Below are 13,635 nucleotides of genomic sequence, written 5' to 3'. Positions count from 1 at the left end.
CATTTTAGCTTCTAAAGTGTTGGCATAATTGTGAGAACAGCAAAGGAAACTATTTGTATGGAATACTTCGGTATGAATAGATTTAATCTAAAATTTTAGTGAAATCAATATCATTTCTGCTTATAATATATAATTACAAAAAAATGTCGTTCAGCACTTCTAGCATCAAGGCTATACTAAAGGAATGCAACTTTTCAGGTGTATTTTATTAACACTGCAATTTTGATCTTGACAGAGGCTTTGTATATTAACCTTAATGACATTTTTGTGTGGAATAGTGACAAGTGAATTAACAACAGTGTTCATAATGAGTCAATGTTAATGAGCTGCGCATGTATATGCGAATATATTTAAATTAAAAAATATATTATATATAAAATAATGATTTTCATTTTGGACTACAAACATATGCATTGATTTTGCACATCGCTATTAATCAACTTACTACACACAAACAAGCGGTTAATATCACTAAATATCATCAAGGTAATTAATTACATTTCTAGGCTTATACATTTGACTTTGCAATTGCATTGATATTTAAACAATTATAAAATAAAAAAATTTAAGTAAATTTTTTTTTCCAATTGGAAACTTTCTGTCACTCAAAAGTCTCAAAAACTCTATATTCGATAGCCGGGAGTCAGACAAAAGGCACCACACACTACTATAACTATTAAGTAAGTTATTCCCTGTATAACTATGTAAAGTGTAGCTACTAATTTGTGGTGAGAAAACTTATGAAATTAAATGCCAAAAAAACAAATGCAAGTCGTTGATAGAGGCGCTTTTAGTGAAATAGAACACTGCAAATTCCAAATGTAGGTGCGCCCTTTATTGACGACACAAATATAAGAAAACTTGAGCATTTAAGTGCTCTATTTCAATTGTATCACAAATTCGTCACTCTGAAGGTTCCAAAGACTTTTCTAAATTTACAATTATAGTATAGGAAAAATTTGCAAGAAATCTATCAAAAAAAGTAAAGAAGAGGTTTAAAATAGGTTAAGTTCCTTTAAACCTATGAATATTGCCTCGATGTTGTAACTAAACATTTTCGTTTATGCGTCTAACGTTACACTGTTCAACACAACAAAAAAAATACAGAAAAAAATAAAATAAATTTTCGACAATGGATTCTGATAGAAAGGATCAAAAAGAAACAAAAAAAATATACCTGTATAAATGATTTGAAAGTTTGCGTCTTAAGACTTAAAAATACTTACTTTTGTTAATGCTAAAGTTGTTCTTAGCTTTTAAGTGCGAGTTTGTATTCGGATTCTGACCCACTTTCATACAAAATATCTCCCACATCGTCATTATATTTACATGCACATATGTGCTCCTGTGACTGCTTTCATTGCTTTAAGCCAAAGTCACACTGCCCCATATACTACATTGCAATCAAGCGCGACTAACGTTTGCCAATCGAGGCATATACGAGGTGTAAACGCTTTCATATCGATATGCAGATATCTCTTACAATTAAGAAATATGATATATACTCCTGTGGGCAAAAAGTAAGGTGAATTTATTTGTCAAACTTCGCGGGACTAAAATTTCGCTCTAGTTATTTTTTTCATGAGTTGGCAGCACTGTTAATAACATCTGGGCCAACTTTCATGTGAATGTCATTATCAGTAATATATTTACGCTTGTGTTTACCAAACGACCAAGAGTGCATTTTTCGATTTTTACAATTTCTGATTTGATTGAGCAGAGAAGTGCCATCAAATTTTGTTTGCGGAATGAAATTTCGGCTGCGGAAACCTTTAGCATGTTGAAGAAGGCATATGACGCAGAAAAATGTTTATAAGTGGTACAAAGACTTCAAAGAGGGTCGAGAACTTGTTGATGACTTGGAGCGATCCGGACGACCATCGACATCAACAGATGACCAACACGTCAATAAAGTGAAGGAGTTAGTGCTCAAAAATCGTCGGATGACTGTTAAAGACCTTACTGATATGATTGGAATATCAGAAGGATCTGTGAAACCCATTTTGAAAGACCATTTGGGCCTACGAAAAGTCAAATCTCGTTTGGTACCGAAAACTCTCAATTTCTTGGAAAAAAGTCGTCGCGTTGATGTGTGTGAAACAATGCTTTCAGACTATCAGAACAAGCTCAAATGCATCATTACGGGAGATGAGAAACAACCGACCAATGAAGCGAATATCGTGCTGAAGGCGAGGCCAGACTGAAGGCGAGGCCAGACCGAAAGAGTCGTTCAAAAATAAAGGTCATGATGACAGTTTTTTTCGATTTTCGTGGTGTGGTTCACTATGAATTCCTTCCACCTGGCCAAACTGTTAATAAGAAATATAATTTGAGCGTTATGCGTCGTTTACGTGAAACAAGTCGTCTAAAAAGATCAGAATTATGGGCCAACAACTCTTGGTTTTTGCATCACGATAATGCACCGTCTCACACTGCACTCGTTCTTCGCTACCATTTCGTCAAAAATTCAACGCATATCGCTCCGCAACCACCGTATTCGCCTGATTTGGCTCCGTGTGACTTCTGGCTATTCCCAAAACTCAAGAGACCACTCCGGGAAACGCGTTTCGAGTCGATTGAGGAGATAAAAGCTGAATCGAAGAAGGTGCTGATGGCTGTACCGGAAATGGACTATCGGGGGAAATGTTTCGGGGATTGGAAAAATCGTTGGCATAAGTGTATTTCATCGGGAGGGGATTATTTTGAAGGGGATGAAATTGATTTACAAGAATAAATAAAGATTTTTCATTTAACAACCAAATTCACCTTACTTTTTGCCCTGTGGCTCAAACCGTTTCTCAAATTAGCACTTGTTATTTTATGAATACTGCTTCGTATAACTTTCTGTATTACAGATTCTGAGAACCGTTTGGAGCAGAAAGTGAGCTCTTCTTCTAATTATTCGTATGGTTCTAAGAGTTTTTAAGGCAAAATATTGCAGCATAGAATTTTAACTGCCAGATTTATGAGTACAGAATATTGTAGGTACCCTACAAATTTTGTACCCAACCCATTTTTTTAGTTGGAATTTATCGTAAAGTGTAGTTTATAATAGGACTTTGTGCTACCTTGGACTACTTGGTTTTACTTCACTATCAAGTTATTAGGCAGTCAAAAAAATATTCTGTGTCCTTATGTGTATGTAGCATTCGTATTATTTTCCAGTGTAACACTACTTAGCTACATAATTCTCCTACCTAATTCTACAGATTCTTCCAGCATTTAAATCCAGATGCGGCTGTTTTCTTGTACTCCAATGAAAAAGTGCCTACCACTTTGATATTGATAACACCTAAAATTATAGCACTCGGAAGGTAAAAGCCAGATTCAAAAGCTATTGCCCGCAGAAGATAAATAAAAAACGGAAACCATTTCGTTCCACTTATTCCAACTGTTTTATGTCAATACGAGTATAAAAACGTGTGCTGAATACAGTGGAAAATATGCCAAGTCACACCAGAACCCATAAATGCCGTGGCGTCGTTTACCGCATCCTTTTCATTTTATATGTAGACTTTGCATAATAGACTGGCATGCCGCAACCAAAAGTGCATTTACACCTATGTACTGGTATTAGTATGTGCTGAGTGTACAGCTACGATTAATGTTGGATTTTTGCGCAATTCCTCTTCCTAAAGTTTGTCTATTCAGGTGCTCGCCTACATTTAGGGTGAGTTTGTGGCTGGCAAGGGGACATAAATATACACCATGCGCGAAAAAAAGGGGAACAGGGTCTTGGGTCTTTTTTTTGGGTAATTATGACGAATGGTTGCAATACAAATTACTAAATAAAACAAAATACAAATTCAAATCAAAAATTTATGTTAACATATTCCGCTGTCGCCTTAATTAAGTGAAAGGAAAAAAAAATCACTTGTCCAGTCAAAGTTGGTTTTAATTTTGAACTACCATCGATACAAGGGAATTTTGTAACAATCACTTTTCTTAAAACACTTTTTGACACCGAAGTAAAAGAAAAATAAAATAGTTAGCTTCTGATCAAGTGAGAGGGCATGTGTTTTAAAGGATACTAGACGGGCAGCACAGCTTAATGGCACATCTTTAAGCATCCAATTTTAAATAGTTTGTTTACTAAACAAAAAAAGAAGTGGCTTTGAATGATGGAAATCTTTATTTTGACCTTTGAAATTTTTTCTGTTAAGTAAAAATATGTTATTCGCCAAGTAGCAGCCGCCAGTTTCGAATTTTCCATTACGTTCCGCAAGATTTGCGCTGTGAGTTTGAGTCTATTTTTATGGCCATCTCTATCAAACATTCACCTTAAAAGCTGCAATTGTCTGAAACTTATTTGTGTAAGCTCACAATTTCAAGTAGCTCCAAAGAAACAAGTCGGGGATGGTTAAATCGAATGAACGGGAGATCTCGGGACTGGGGAAATGCATACAAAAATCAACTAAATTATTCCACGCTCCTGTTTAGTTCACCAGTAGCAAATATGATTGACGTACAACGCTATTCGTAAAAATGATAATATCTTGCGATAGGGGGACTAATTTTGCGCCACTTCGAATTTGGAGAGATCTATGGGGAAATAATTGTAGAAAAACTGAAAACAAACAACAAGTCCGTGACTGCAGTCTTGAAGAAAATCTTCACTGCATGCGTGGCACTGGCCTATACAACACGCTCTTGACTACACCAGCCCCAAAAGCTTTAGACCCATCAGCATAACTTCTTTCATGCTGAAAAGTCTCGAATGACTAGTGGAATTGCGTATACGTCAGAAGTATATAGCTGAAGGGTTACCCTCTTTCTCCATTCCAGTATGCCTATCAAAGTGGAAAATCCGGCAAGTCGGCATTGCAAAACCTTATTGATAGGGTAGAGCAGGCCATCGACAGGAGGGACTACGCTATGGGCATCTTTTTAGACATAGAGGGGGCGTATGATAATGCGACTTTCGATAGTATGTGCAGGCACGGTGTAGACCGGGTGCTAGTGAATTGGATTCGTCTGATGCTGGCCCAAAGAATCGTCACGGTGCGAGCAGAGAAAGTTCTGCTGGTGTCATCCAGGGTTAATAGAGGCTACCCCCCAAGGTGGTGTGCTGTCTCCAATGCTCTGGTACATGTTGATCGATCCTGTACTCACCACCCTAAAATGATGCGGGAGTCTACGCACAACCACATGTGGAGGACGTTGCTTGTTTGGTAACATATGTTTATGAACATCTGTAGAAAAGCGCAGAAAACTCTAGATATGATTGACACATGGTGCTGTGCGAATGGACTATAGGTAAATCCTACCAAGACTGGCATTGTCCTCTTTACCAGAAGGAGGAAGCTTGATGGACTCGTTCTGCCTAAGCTAAAAGGAGTCACAATCCAGCTATCTAATGAAATCAAATATTTTGAAGTAATCTTCGATAGTAAACTTCTTTGGAAGTCACACGTTAAAACAAAGACATCCAAAGCATTGAGAGCCTTATGGCAGTGGAGACACCCTTCCACCCTTGGGGGGCAGCTTCTATTAACCCTGGATGACACCAGCAGAAAACGGTTCATGGAAAATGTAGGCATCTCAGCATGTGGAGAAGAGGATGAGAGGGCGGGCTACTTTCTGTGAATCTGCCCGGCTTTTACTCGAATCGGACTTGTGATCTTTGGCACTGAAGTGCTAAGAAACGACCACCTCAGCTCCACAAGATCTTCTCAGATTTCTTCGGATTTATTGTGTCTGAGTTCTGTACTTGCTAGTCTGTCGCGACCAAAAACAAAAAAAAAAAAAAACAAGTCGAAATCAAATTATAGATAATTTTTTTATTTTCATCCAGCTAAATGTCTTTATCTGTTCCATTCTGATTTGGATTTAATTTCTTTTCATCTTTTGTTTTGTCAATTATTAATTGTTTTCCTGGAACATTGAAAGAATTCTATACAAAATATACCCGAAAGTTGGAAATAAATATTTTAATTTGTTCTTTAGTTACGAGAAGTTGCTAGGTGCCGCATAGCTCAAAACGTTCTAAGCCAAGTATTCTCCATGTGATTGCAATTACATTCTGAACCTAAGCCGGGGCTAACATGCTCGATTAACTTTAAGAAAAATTTGCATGCGAAAGCAACGACAAAGTTATCGAGTAAGATTCGCCTCTAGCGAGCTAAAGTGGTATGATTAACTTACAAACACATGCAATTTAAGGTAGCTCTCTTCACGCATTGCCGAGATATGTTTCAATGTTTTCAATTGCTTGGGGGAAGTTAAACCCATGTGGAAAAAATTCATGTCTTGAAAGTAATTTGTAAAACAAAAACTTTTGACAACACCTGAGTGGACTTCGGTGGCTGTCAATACTTTCCGAGTTAACTACTCAAACAAATTACTGTACATATTTACTTAAATACTCCCATGTGTAAAAATAACGACAACGATTGGTACGAAGTTCACAGTAGACATGAAACATCAAATGATACAAAAAAAATTTTTTTAATAGCGGCGGCTGGTAAGGTTTTAGAAGTTCATAATTTATCACACCTGGTACCCCGCATTCTCGTATTTTTTCGTGCCACTTTGTCACACAGTGTAGTTACCATTCTCAATACAACCACTGATGTACCTCAATTTGTAGTGAGTCATCGTATGCGATAGATGAACGGGCGGACATTATTTCGTGGATGCTGTCAATTATTTATTTGAACAAATATTTAACAAATTCTAGAAATTCAATTCAGAGGCATTTATAAGCTCACATACAGATTCGTTACGCTCCGACTTGCTTTTTTGTTCGCACCAGTTGAAATGTTATTTCTTCGAAAGGATATTTTTCATGTTCAGTCCAGCCAAACGCATGCATAGCCACAATTACTCAAACGCACACAAACGATAGAAGGCGAATGTCATTTGTATGTGGCGACGTTTTCGTGCTATGGCTAAGTCAAAAAAACAAAAAAAAAAAAAAAATACTTCACTCTTACCCATTTGTTTCGAGGCTCGTGCGGCAATTTCTTTTTTATGTATTGGATGATGTTTCAGAAGAGTTTTTATTCGAATGACGCATGGATATTACGTTTTGCGGTAATTTGCGTTTGTGTGTTTTTGACAGGTGTCAACCCATGGTTACGTGCATGAACCATTTTTATTTCATTCGTTCTCTTTTTTAATCGAAGAACACGAGTTTAAAATTACTAACCACAAAATATGGGATAGCAAGTGATGTACAGGTGGGCTGCTTGGGCGGTAGGTAAATGCATTACGTTTACTTTTTGACTAAAAGAATAGATAAATACGAGTGTTGACAAATGATATTTATAATTTGTAATAAGTAGAATTACAACCCTGCTTGTGAACCAAAGTTGCGCACTCATTCTTCTTCGTTCTATTCTATTTTTCATTCGCATACGATCAGTCGAAGAAGAAGGGGTGCAAAACTGCGGTAAGTTTCTATATTTTATTAAATTACAGAATGTACAATATTAAATTGAATTTCAGAATAAACCATTTTTGCAATTGAGTTAGTAGCAAACCCCTTTCATCTCATCGTAGCCGCGACATCTTTATTCGCAATTTTGATTATTTGCGATTAACTGCGTATTTTTCCCTGCCGTAAAAGAGTGAAAGTTTGGGGCCGTTTAAATGAATGATCCGGAGGAAACCATAGAGAAACGCCGCAGTCCTCGGCTCAACAAATTAGAACCAGAGTCAGGTGAAGTTCAGCCTAATTCCACCGCCATCATAAACGACGCCGCCTCCGCCGCCACCACGCATACCAACGCCACATCAGAATCCGTAAGTTTAAAAATGGAAATGCAGAATCAAATCGCCACTCTTCAAAGACAACTAGAAGAAGCACAGGTAAGATTAAGTGAACAAAACCGCCACTGCCAAAGGCTAGAGATTGCTTTGCGTAGCTCAGGTCATTTAGATAGTGCTACATCCATAGCCACGACAACAACAATACCCGTCGTTGCGCCATCGTTAGCACCCGCTATAGGTGCTCCGTTATATGAATTCCCAAATTTTTCATGTACTTCACGTATGCAAAAATTGTCGGTTAACGCAACAACAAATAACATCACGCCATCGACCATAAACAGTTATGCACATTTTGCGACGTCGACTATCACGAGCAGCGCTGCCACGCTGCCAGGCCAGCAAACCGCTGAAAACGGTGGTAGTTTTTTTTCGCTGCCGTCGTTAACTGCGAGCGCCGTCTTTGCGCCAACGTATTCAATAAAGGGCCAAACACACGCTACACTAGGTAATTCTGGCGTGCCGTTTACATCGTCGTCGATAATTTCGCCCCCTGTTTTTAATAATTATAACAGTATTGTTCATGGTCCTATGCCAACAAATGACTTAAACAATTTTTCATTTTTAAACAATTCTGCAACAGTACCACGGAAGTTGCAAGATTTACCCGAATTTAGCAGCGAGCCAGAAGACTGGCCAATTTTTTATACAGCCTACGTCCAATCGACTTCAATGTACAACTACACTAATCTGGAAAACAATCAACGGTTGCAGAAAGCTGTTAAAGGAGAAGCGCGGGAGGTGATTAAATCGCTTTTAATTCATCCAGACAATGCCAGCGCCGCCATAGAGCAACTCCGTTTTCGCTTTGGCCGACCCGAACAATTAATTCAGAGTCAGCTACGTCAAGCGAGGGATTTGCCTAATATTTCGGAGAATGCATTGTCCAAACTGGTACCCTTTGCCACTAAAGTGAGAAACCTAGCAACATTCTTACAGTCAGCGAATGGACAACAACACATCGCCAATCCTACGCTATTAGAGGAACTATTAGCTAAGCTTCCTATGAGTAAGAAACTGGAGTGGGCCAGAGTCGCCGCCTCAATACAGCCGTATCCGACAATTGTACATTTTAGCGCTTGGGTAAGTGAACTTGCTAATCTGATATGTACAGTGCAAGACATCGATAATAAGGATCAAAAGCGTCGTGCGGTGTTACATACATCCGAAAAACAGTGTCCAGGTTATGCAGGTGTAACTCCCGTTAAGTGTCCATTATGCCAGGAGCAACATAAACTGCAAGATTGCCGTCGTTTTTTAAATGCTGCAGTGTCTAATAGATGGGAGTTCGCGAAGAAACATCGCGCTTGTTTTTCATGCTTGAACGTGGGCCATAACACGCGTAACTGTCGCCGTAAAAAGCTTTGTTTAGAAGAAGGATCCCAGCGTAGACACCACAGTTTATTGCACGAGGCCAATGCTATTACGCCGACCCTAAGTTTATTAAAGGAAGAACAAGGTGACGTACGAGGAAACGTGTTGAGCTGCGCAAACGTTAGCAGCACTAAACCCAAGCTGCTCTTTCGTGTGCTGCCGGTAACCTTGTATGGCGATAATAAGCGCATCGATACGTACGCCCTATTGGATGAAGGTTCTTCAATTACGATGTTAGACAGTGATTTGGCCAAGGAGTTGGGAATACGCGGCCGTCGACATTCGTTAGATATACAATGGTTTGGAGGAAGAACAGCCCAAGAGTCGACTGAGGTTTTCAATATTGAAATTAGCGGTGTTGGTAAAAATAAGCGCTACCTACTGCGCGACGTTTATGCCGTAGCTAATCTAGGTTTGCCCATGCAGAGTTTAAGTCGTGATGATTTAAAGAGCAGTGACAAATCAATTTCGTCTCTGCCTCTTCAGCCATATTTTGATGCTGTGCCTCAACTTTTAATTGGAATCGATCATGCACACTTAGGCTTGCCGATTGACATAAAGGGGGTTAGTGAGCAAGGTCCGTACGCTTGCAACACTAAACTAGGGTGGGTAGTTTTTGGTCCAACCAGTCGTGCGTCGTTAGCAACCCGCTCTTGTCTTTTTTTACGTACCCAAGAAATGCAAGAAGAAGAAGACATGCGACAACTTGTGATCGACTATTTCAATATTGAAAGTCTTGGCGTTAGATCTTCGCCACCTGTCGAAAGTAATGATGACGTCAGAGCTAAGATGTTACTTGAAGGCACAACTAAACGAGTGGGAGGTCGATTTCAAACAGGGCTATTATGGAAGGACGACAGCACACAACTGCCCGATAATTATACGGCTGCTCTACATAGGCTTGAAGGGATTGAGAGAAAGATGAAACGCGACGAAACGTTCGCAACCGCGTACAAAGAGATCATTGATGGGTACCTAAGTAAAGGCTACGCTCGAAAGCTTACGCCCAAGAAATCGAGAGTAACTTCATCCAGGAAATGGTACCTCCCACACTTTGGTGTCGTCAACCCAAATAAACCTCAAAAATTACGCCTTGTTTTTGACGCAGCGTCTCGATTTGAAGGAGTATCTCTGAACTCCAAGTTATTGAAGGGACCACAGCTCTACATATCACTACCTTCGATTTTATTTAATTTTAGAACACGTGCAGTTGCAGTTTGCGGAGATATTAAAGAGATGTTCCACCAGGTAGCTATACAGCCAGTAGACAGGTGTGCACAGCGTTTTCTTTGGCGTGATGGCGAAAATACTAAGCCACCTGAGGAGTACGAGATGCGAGTGATGATTTTCGGCGCCGCGTGCTCGCCTTGCTCGGCGCAATATGTCATGAGGCTGAACGCCAAGGAGCACCACGAAAGTCATCCTCGTGCAATTAAAGCTATTTTTGATCATCATTATATTGATGATTTTGTTGACAGTTTCGATGGAATTGAAGAGGCCGTAGATATCTCAAAGCAGGTTCGTGACATTCACAGCGATGGTGGATTCGAGTTACGTGGATTCGTATCGAACTCAGAGAAGGTAGTTAAAGAATTAAATGGTAGTACGGCAACGAAACAGATCGCAGTCGGTGAGAGCACAGAGAAGGTTCTTGGGTTATATTGGGAGTCAGCAACTGATAATTTTAAATTCAACCTGAAGTTCCATCGCATTGAACAAGCAGTAATCACAGGCGAAAGGAGTCCCACAAAAAGGGAACTTCTTAGTATTATTATGTCAATATTCGATCCGTTGGGATTTTTAAGTCACTTTACTGTTGCAGCCAAATCTCTTATGCGTGAAGTATGGCGTCGTGATGTCCGTTGGGATGAGCCCATCCCAAATGATGTGAATATAATATGGGAAAGGTGGCGCCAGCAGATGCACAAAGTAACGGGATTTCGTGTGCCGAGATTCTACTTCCCACATGGTGCGCCTTCGGATTTGGAGCTGCATGTGTTCGTTGACGCTAGCGAAGAGGCCTTCGCTGCTGTCGCCTACTGGAGATCAAGAAAGTCGACTGGTGAAGTTGGTGTTACGTTAGTTTGTGCGAAGACGAAGTGCGCTCCACTAAAGGCCGTAACCATTCCACGCCTGGAATTGCAAGCAGCCGTCTTGGGTGTACGTTTACGGAAATTGATATTGGAAAATCACCAAATACGCCCTGAACGATGCTTCTTATGGAGCGACTCCAGAACTATCTTGAAGTGGATTGGAAGCGAACATCGATGCTACAAACCGTATGTGGCACACCGCGTTGCAGAGATTTTAGATGGGAGTGAAGTTCGCGAATGGCGATGGGTGCCAACGAAAGACAATGCAGCCGATGATGCGACAAGAAGCCATGGGAGTGTTGATTTCTCACTAAAATCTCGCTGGCTACAGGGACCGAATTTTCTGAGACGCGATGAAGAGACGTGGCCTGCTGAAGAAAACATCAGCAAGATCTTTGTGGAAGCAGATGAAGAGCTCCGTTCTAAATTTTCTTTAATTGCCAACAACTATATTTTTATAGATTACAATCGTTTCTCAAATTTACTTAGATTAAAAAGAGCAGTAGCGTGGGTGCTTCGATTCATAAACCGCTGCCGTAAACGGGAGCTAAAATATCTGGAATATGGACTTACTGCTGTTGAACTGGAAGCCGCGGAGCACCTATTATGCCTACGCGTTCAATCGGAATCATTTACTTCAGAACGCAACAGTATCGAAATTGGTAAAGCCATTCCAAATGACAGCGCATTAAAGCAACTTTCGCCATATCTGGACGACAGGGGGCTACTTCGTGTACAAGGGCGCATAGATGCAGCTAGCTTCTTACCGTATAACGTCAGAAGACCGATCATACTGCCGTATGGACATATATTTACGCATCTGGTCGTTAATTATCACCATTGCACAATGAAGCACCAGAATCACGAGGCGACTATAAGCAATATACGTCAGAAATACTGGATTCCCCGAATAAGGCAAATGCTACGACGTGTAATAGCCGGATGTAAATATTGTCAAGTCAGGAAGACAGAACCTCACGCGCCTATGATGGGTCCTCTACCAGAGGATCGTTTGAAGCCCTATGTACGACCATTTACTTATACGGGACTGGACTATTTTGGGCCTATTTCGGTTACTATCGGGCGGCGAACTGAAAAGCGTTGGGTCGCGTTGTTTACGTGCCTCACCGTGCGCGCAATCCACCTGGAAATCGCCCACGACTTATCAACGGATTCCTGTATAATAGTTATGCGCAACTTCATGAATCGGAGAGGGGTTCCAACACGTCTACGATCTGACAATGGGAAAAACTTCATCGGGGCCAACGAAGAAGCGAAACGTTTTCCTGATGTTTTTGACACTGAGCGAATACAAAATGAATTGTCAACCAAGGGAGTTGAATGGTTCTTCAACAGCCCCGCCAATCCATCTGAAGGAGGAATTTGGGAAAGAATGGTGCAGAGCGTTAAAAGGGTTCTTCGACATTCATTAAAAGAAAAGGCGCCACGTGAGCATGTCTTACAAAGCTTTCTGATAGAAGCGGAAAACATAGTAAACTCACGTCCATTGACGCATCTGCCCATCTCTCCCGACGACGACGAACCATTAACGCCTAACCACTTCCTGATTGGCGTGGGTAATATCCCTAAAACTCCAACGGCCAACTCTCCTGATGAAAAGATACCTTTGTTACGCAAGCAATGGCTCATTGCACGAAGCCTAAGAGATGCATTTTGGAAGCGATGGGTACTGGAGTATCTACCAACGCTAACCCGAAGAGTTAAGTGGTGTGAACGAACCGTGCCTCTTAAAGAGGGTGATGTAGTATTTATTTGCGATCCGAATGTGCCAAGGATTCAGTGGCGACGTGGTATTGTTGAGCGTGTGTACACTGGCGCAGATGGTGTGGCTCGGCGTGCGGATGTGCGTACGGTTGGTGGACTTCTGCAACGAGCGGTATCTAAATTGGCAGTCCTGGATCTGGAAAGTGGTGAAGCTGATCGCTCCACGGGGGTGGGGGTGTTGACAAATGATATTTATAATTTGTAATAAGTAGAATTACAACCCTGCTTGTGAACCAAAGTTGCGCACTCATTCTTCTTCGTTCTATTCTATTTTTCATTCGCATACGATCAGTCGAAGAAGAAGGGGTGCAAAACTGCGGTAAGTTTCTATATTTTATTAAATTACAGAATGTACAATATTAAATTGAATTTCAGAATAAACCATTTTTGCAATTGAGTTAGTAGCAAACCCCTTTCATCTCATCGTAGCCGCGACAACGAGTATGCAAAGAACATTGATCAATTAGTTGTACTTTAAAGATGTAATATTCTGAATAATATTGAATTTAAACTGTTTTTCCGAGATCTCGTTTTCGCTGAATCCTTGAATTTGAATGTACACTAAGCTATACACGGGAATGTAGTCAGAAAACTGAAAAAATTAGTAGATTCG

General features: G+C 40.3%; 1 protein-coding gene across 1 annotated transcript; it reads left to right on the top strand.

The window, feature by feature from the left end:
* Positions 1-7,371: 7,371 nt before the first annotated feature.
* LOC129235805 (uncharacterized) lies at positions 7,372-13,227 on the top strand. Its single transcript, XM_054869847.1, has 4 exons — positions 7,372-7,393; positions 7,504-10,115; positions 10,344-11,656; positions 11,699-13,227. The coding sequence occupies exons 2-4, from the start codon at positions 7,594-7,596 to the stop codon at positions 13,225-13,227; spliced, it is 5,364 nt and encodes a 1,787-aa protein (XP_054725822.1). The 5' UTR covers positions 7,372-7,393; positions 7,504-7,593.
* The last annotated feature ends 408 nt before the right edge of the window (positions 13,228-13,635 follow it).

The sequence above is a fragment of the Anastrepha obliqua genome, chromosome 1, assembly GCF_027943255.1.
Source record: "Anastrepha obliqua isolate idAnaObli1 chromosome 1, idAnaObli1_1.0, whole genome shotgun sequence".
NCBI classification, from domain to species: Eukaryota; Metazoa; Arthropoda; class Insecta; order Diptera; family Tephritidae; genus Anastrepha; species Anastrepha obliqua.
This window is presented reverse-complemented; position numbering and strand designations above follow the sequence as displayed.

Excerpts from the sequence above, each read along its gene's own strand:
- LOC129235805 (XM_054869847.1), top strand. The coding sequence starts at position 7,594 with ATGAATGATCCGGAGGAAACCATAGAGAAACGCCGCAGTCCTCGGCTC. Across the intron at positions 10,116-10,343 it reads TACAAAGAGATCATTGATGG|AACACGTGCAGTTGCAGTTT; the intron begins GTACCTAAGTAA and ends ATTTAATTTTAG. Across the intron at positions 11,657-11,698 it reads GGAAGCAGATGAAGAGCTCC|ATTACAATCGTTTCTCAAAT; the intron begins GTTCTAAATTTT and ends ATATTTTTATAG.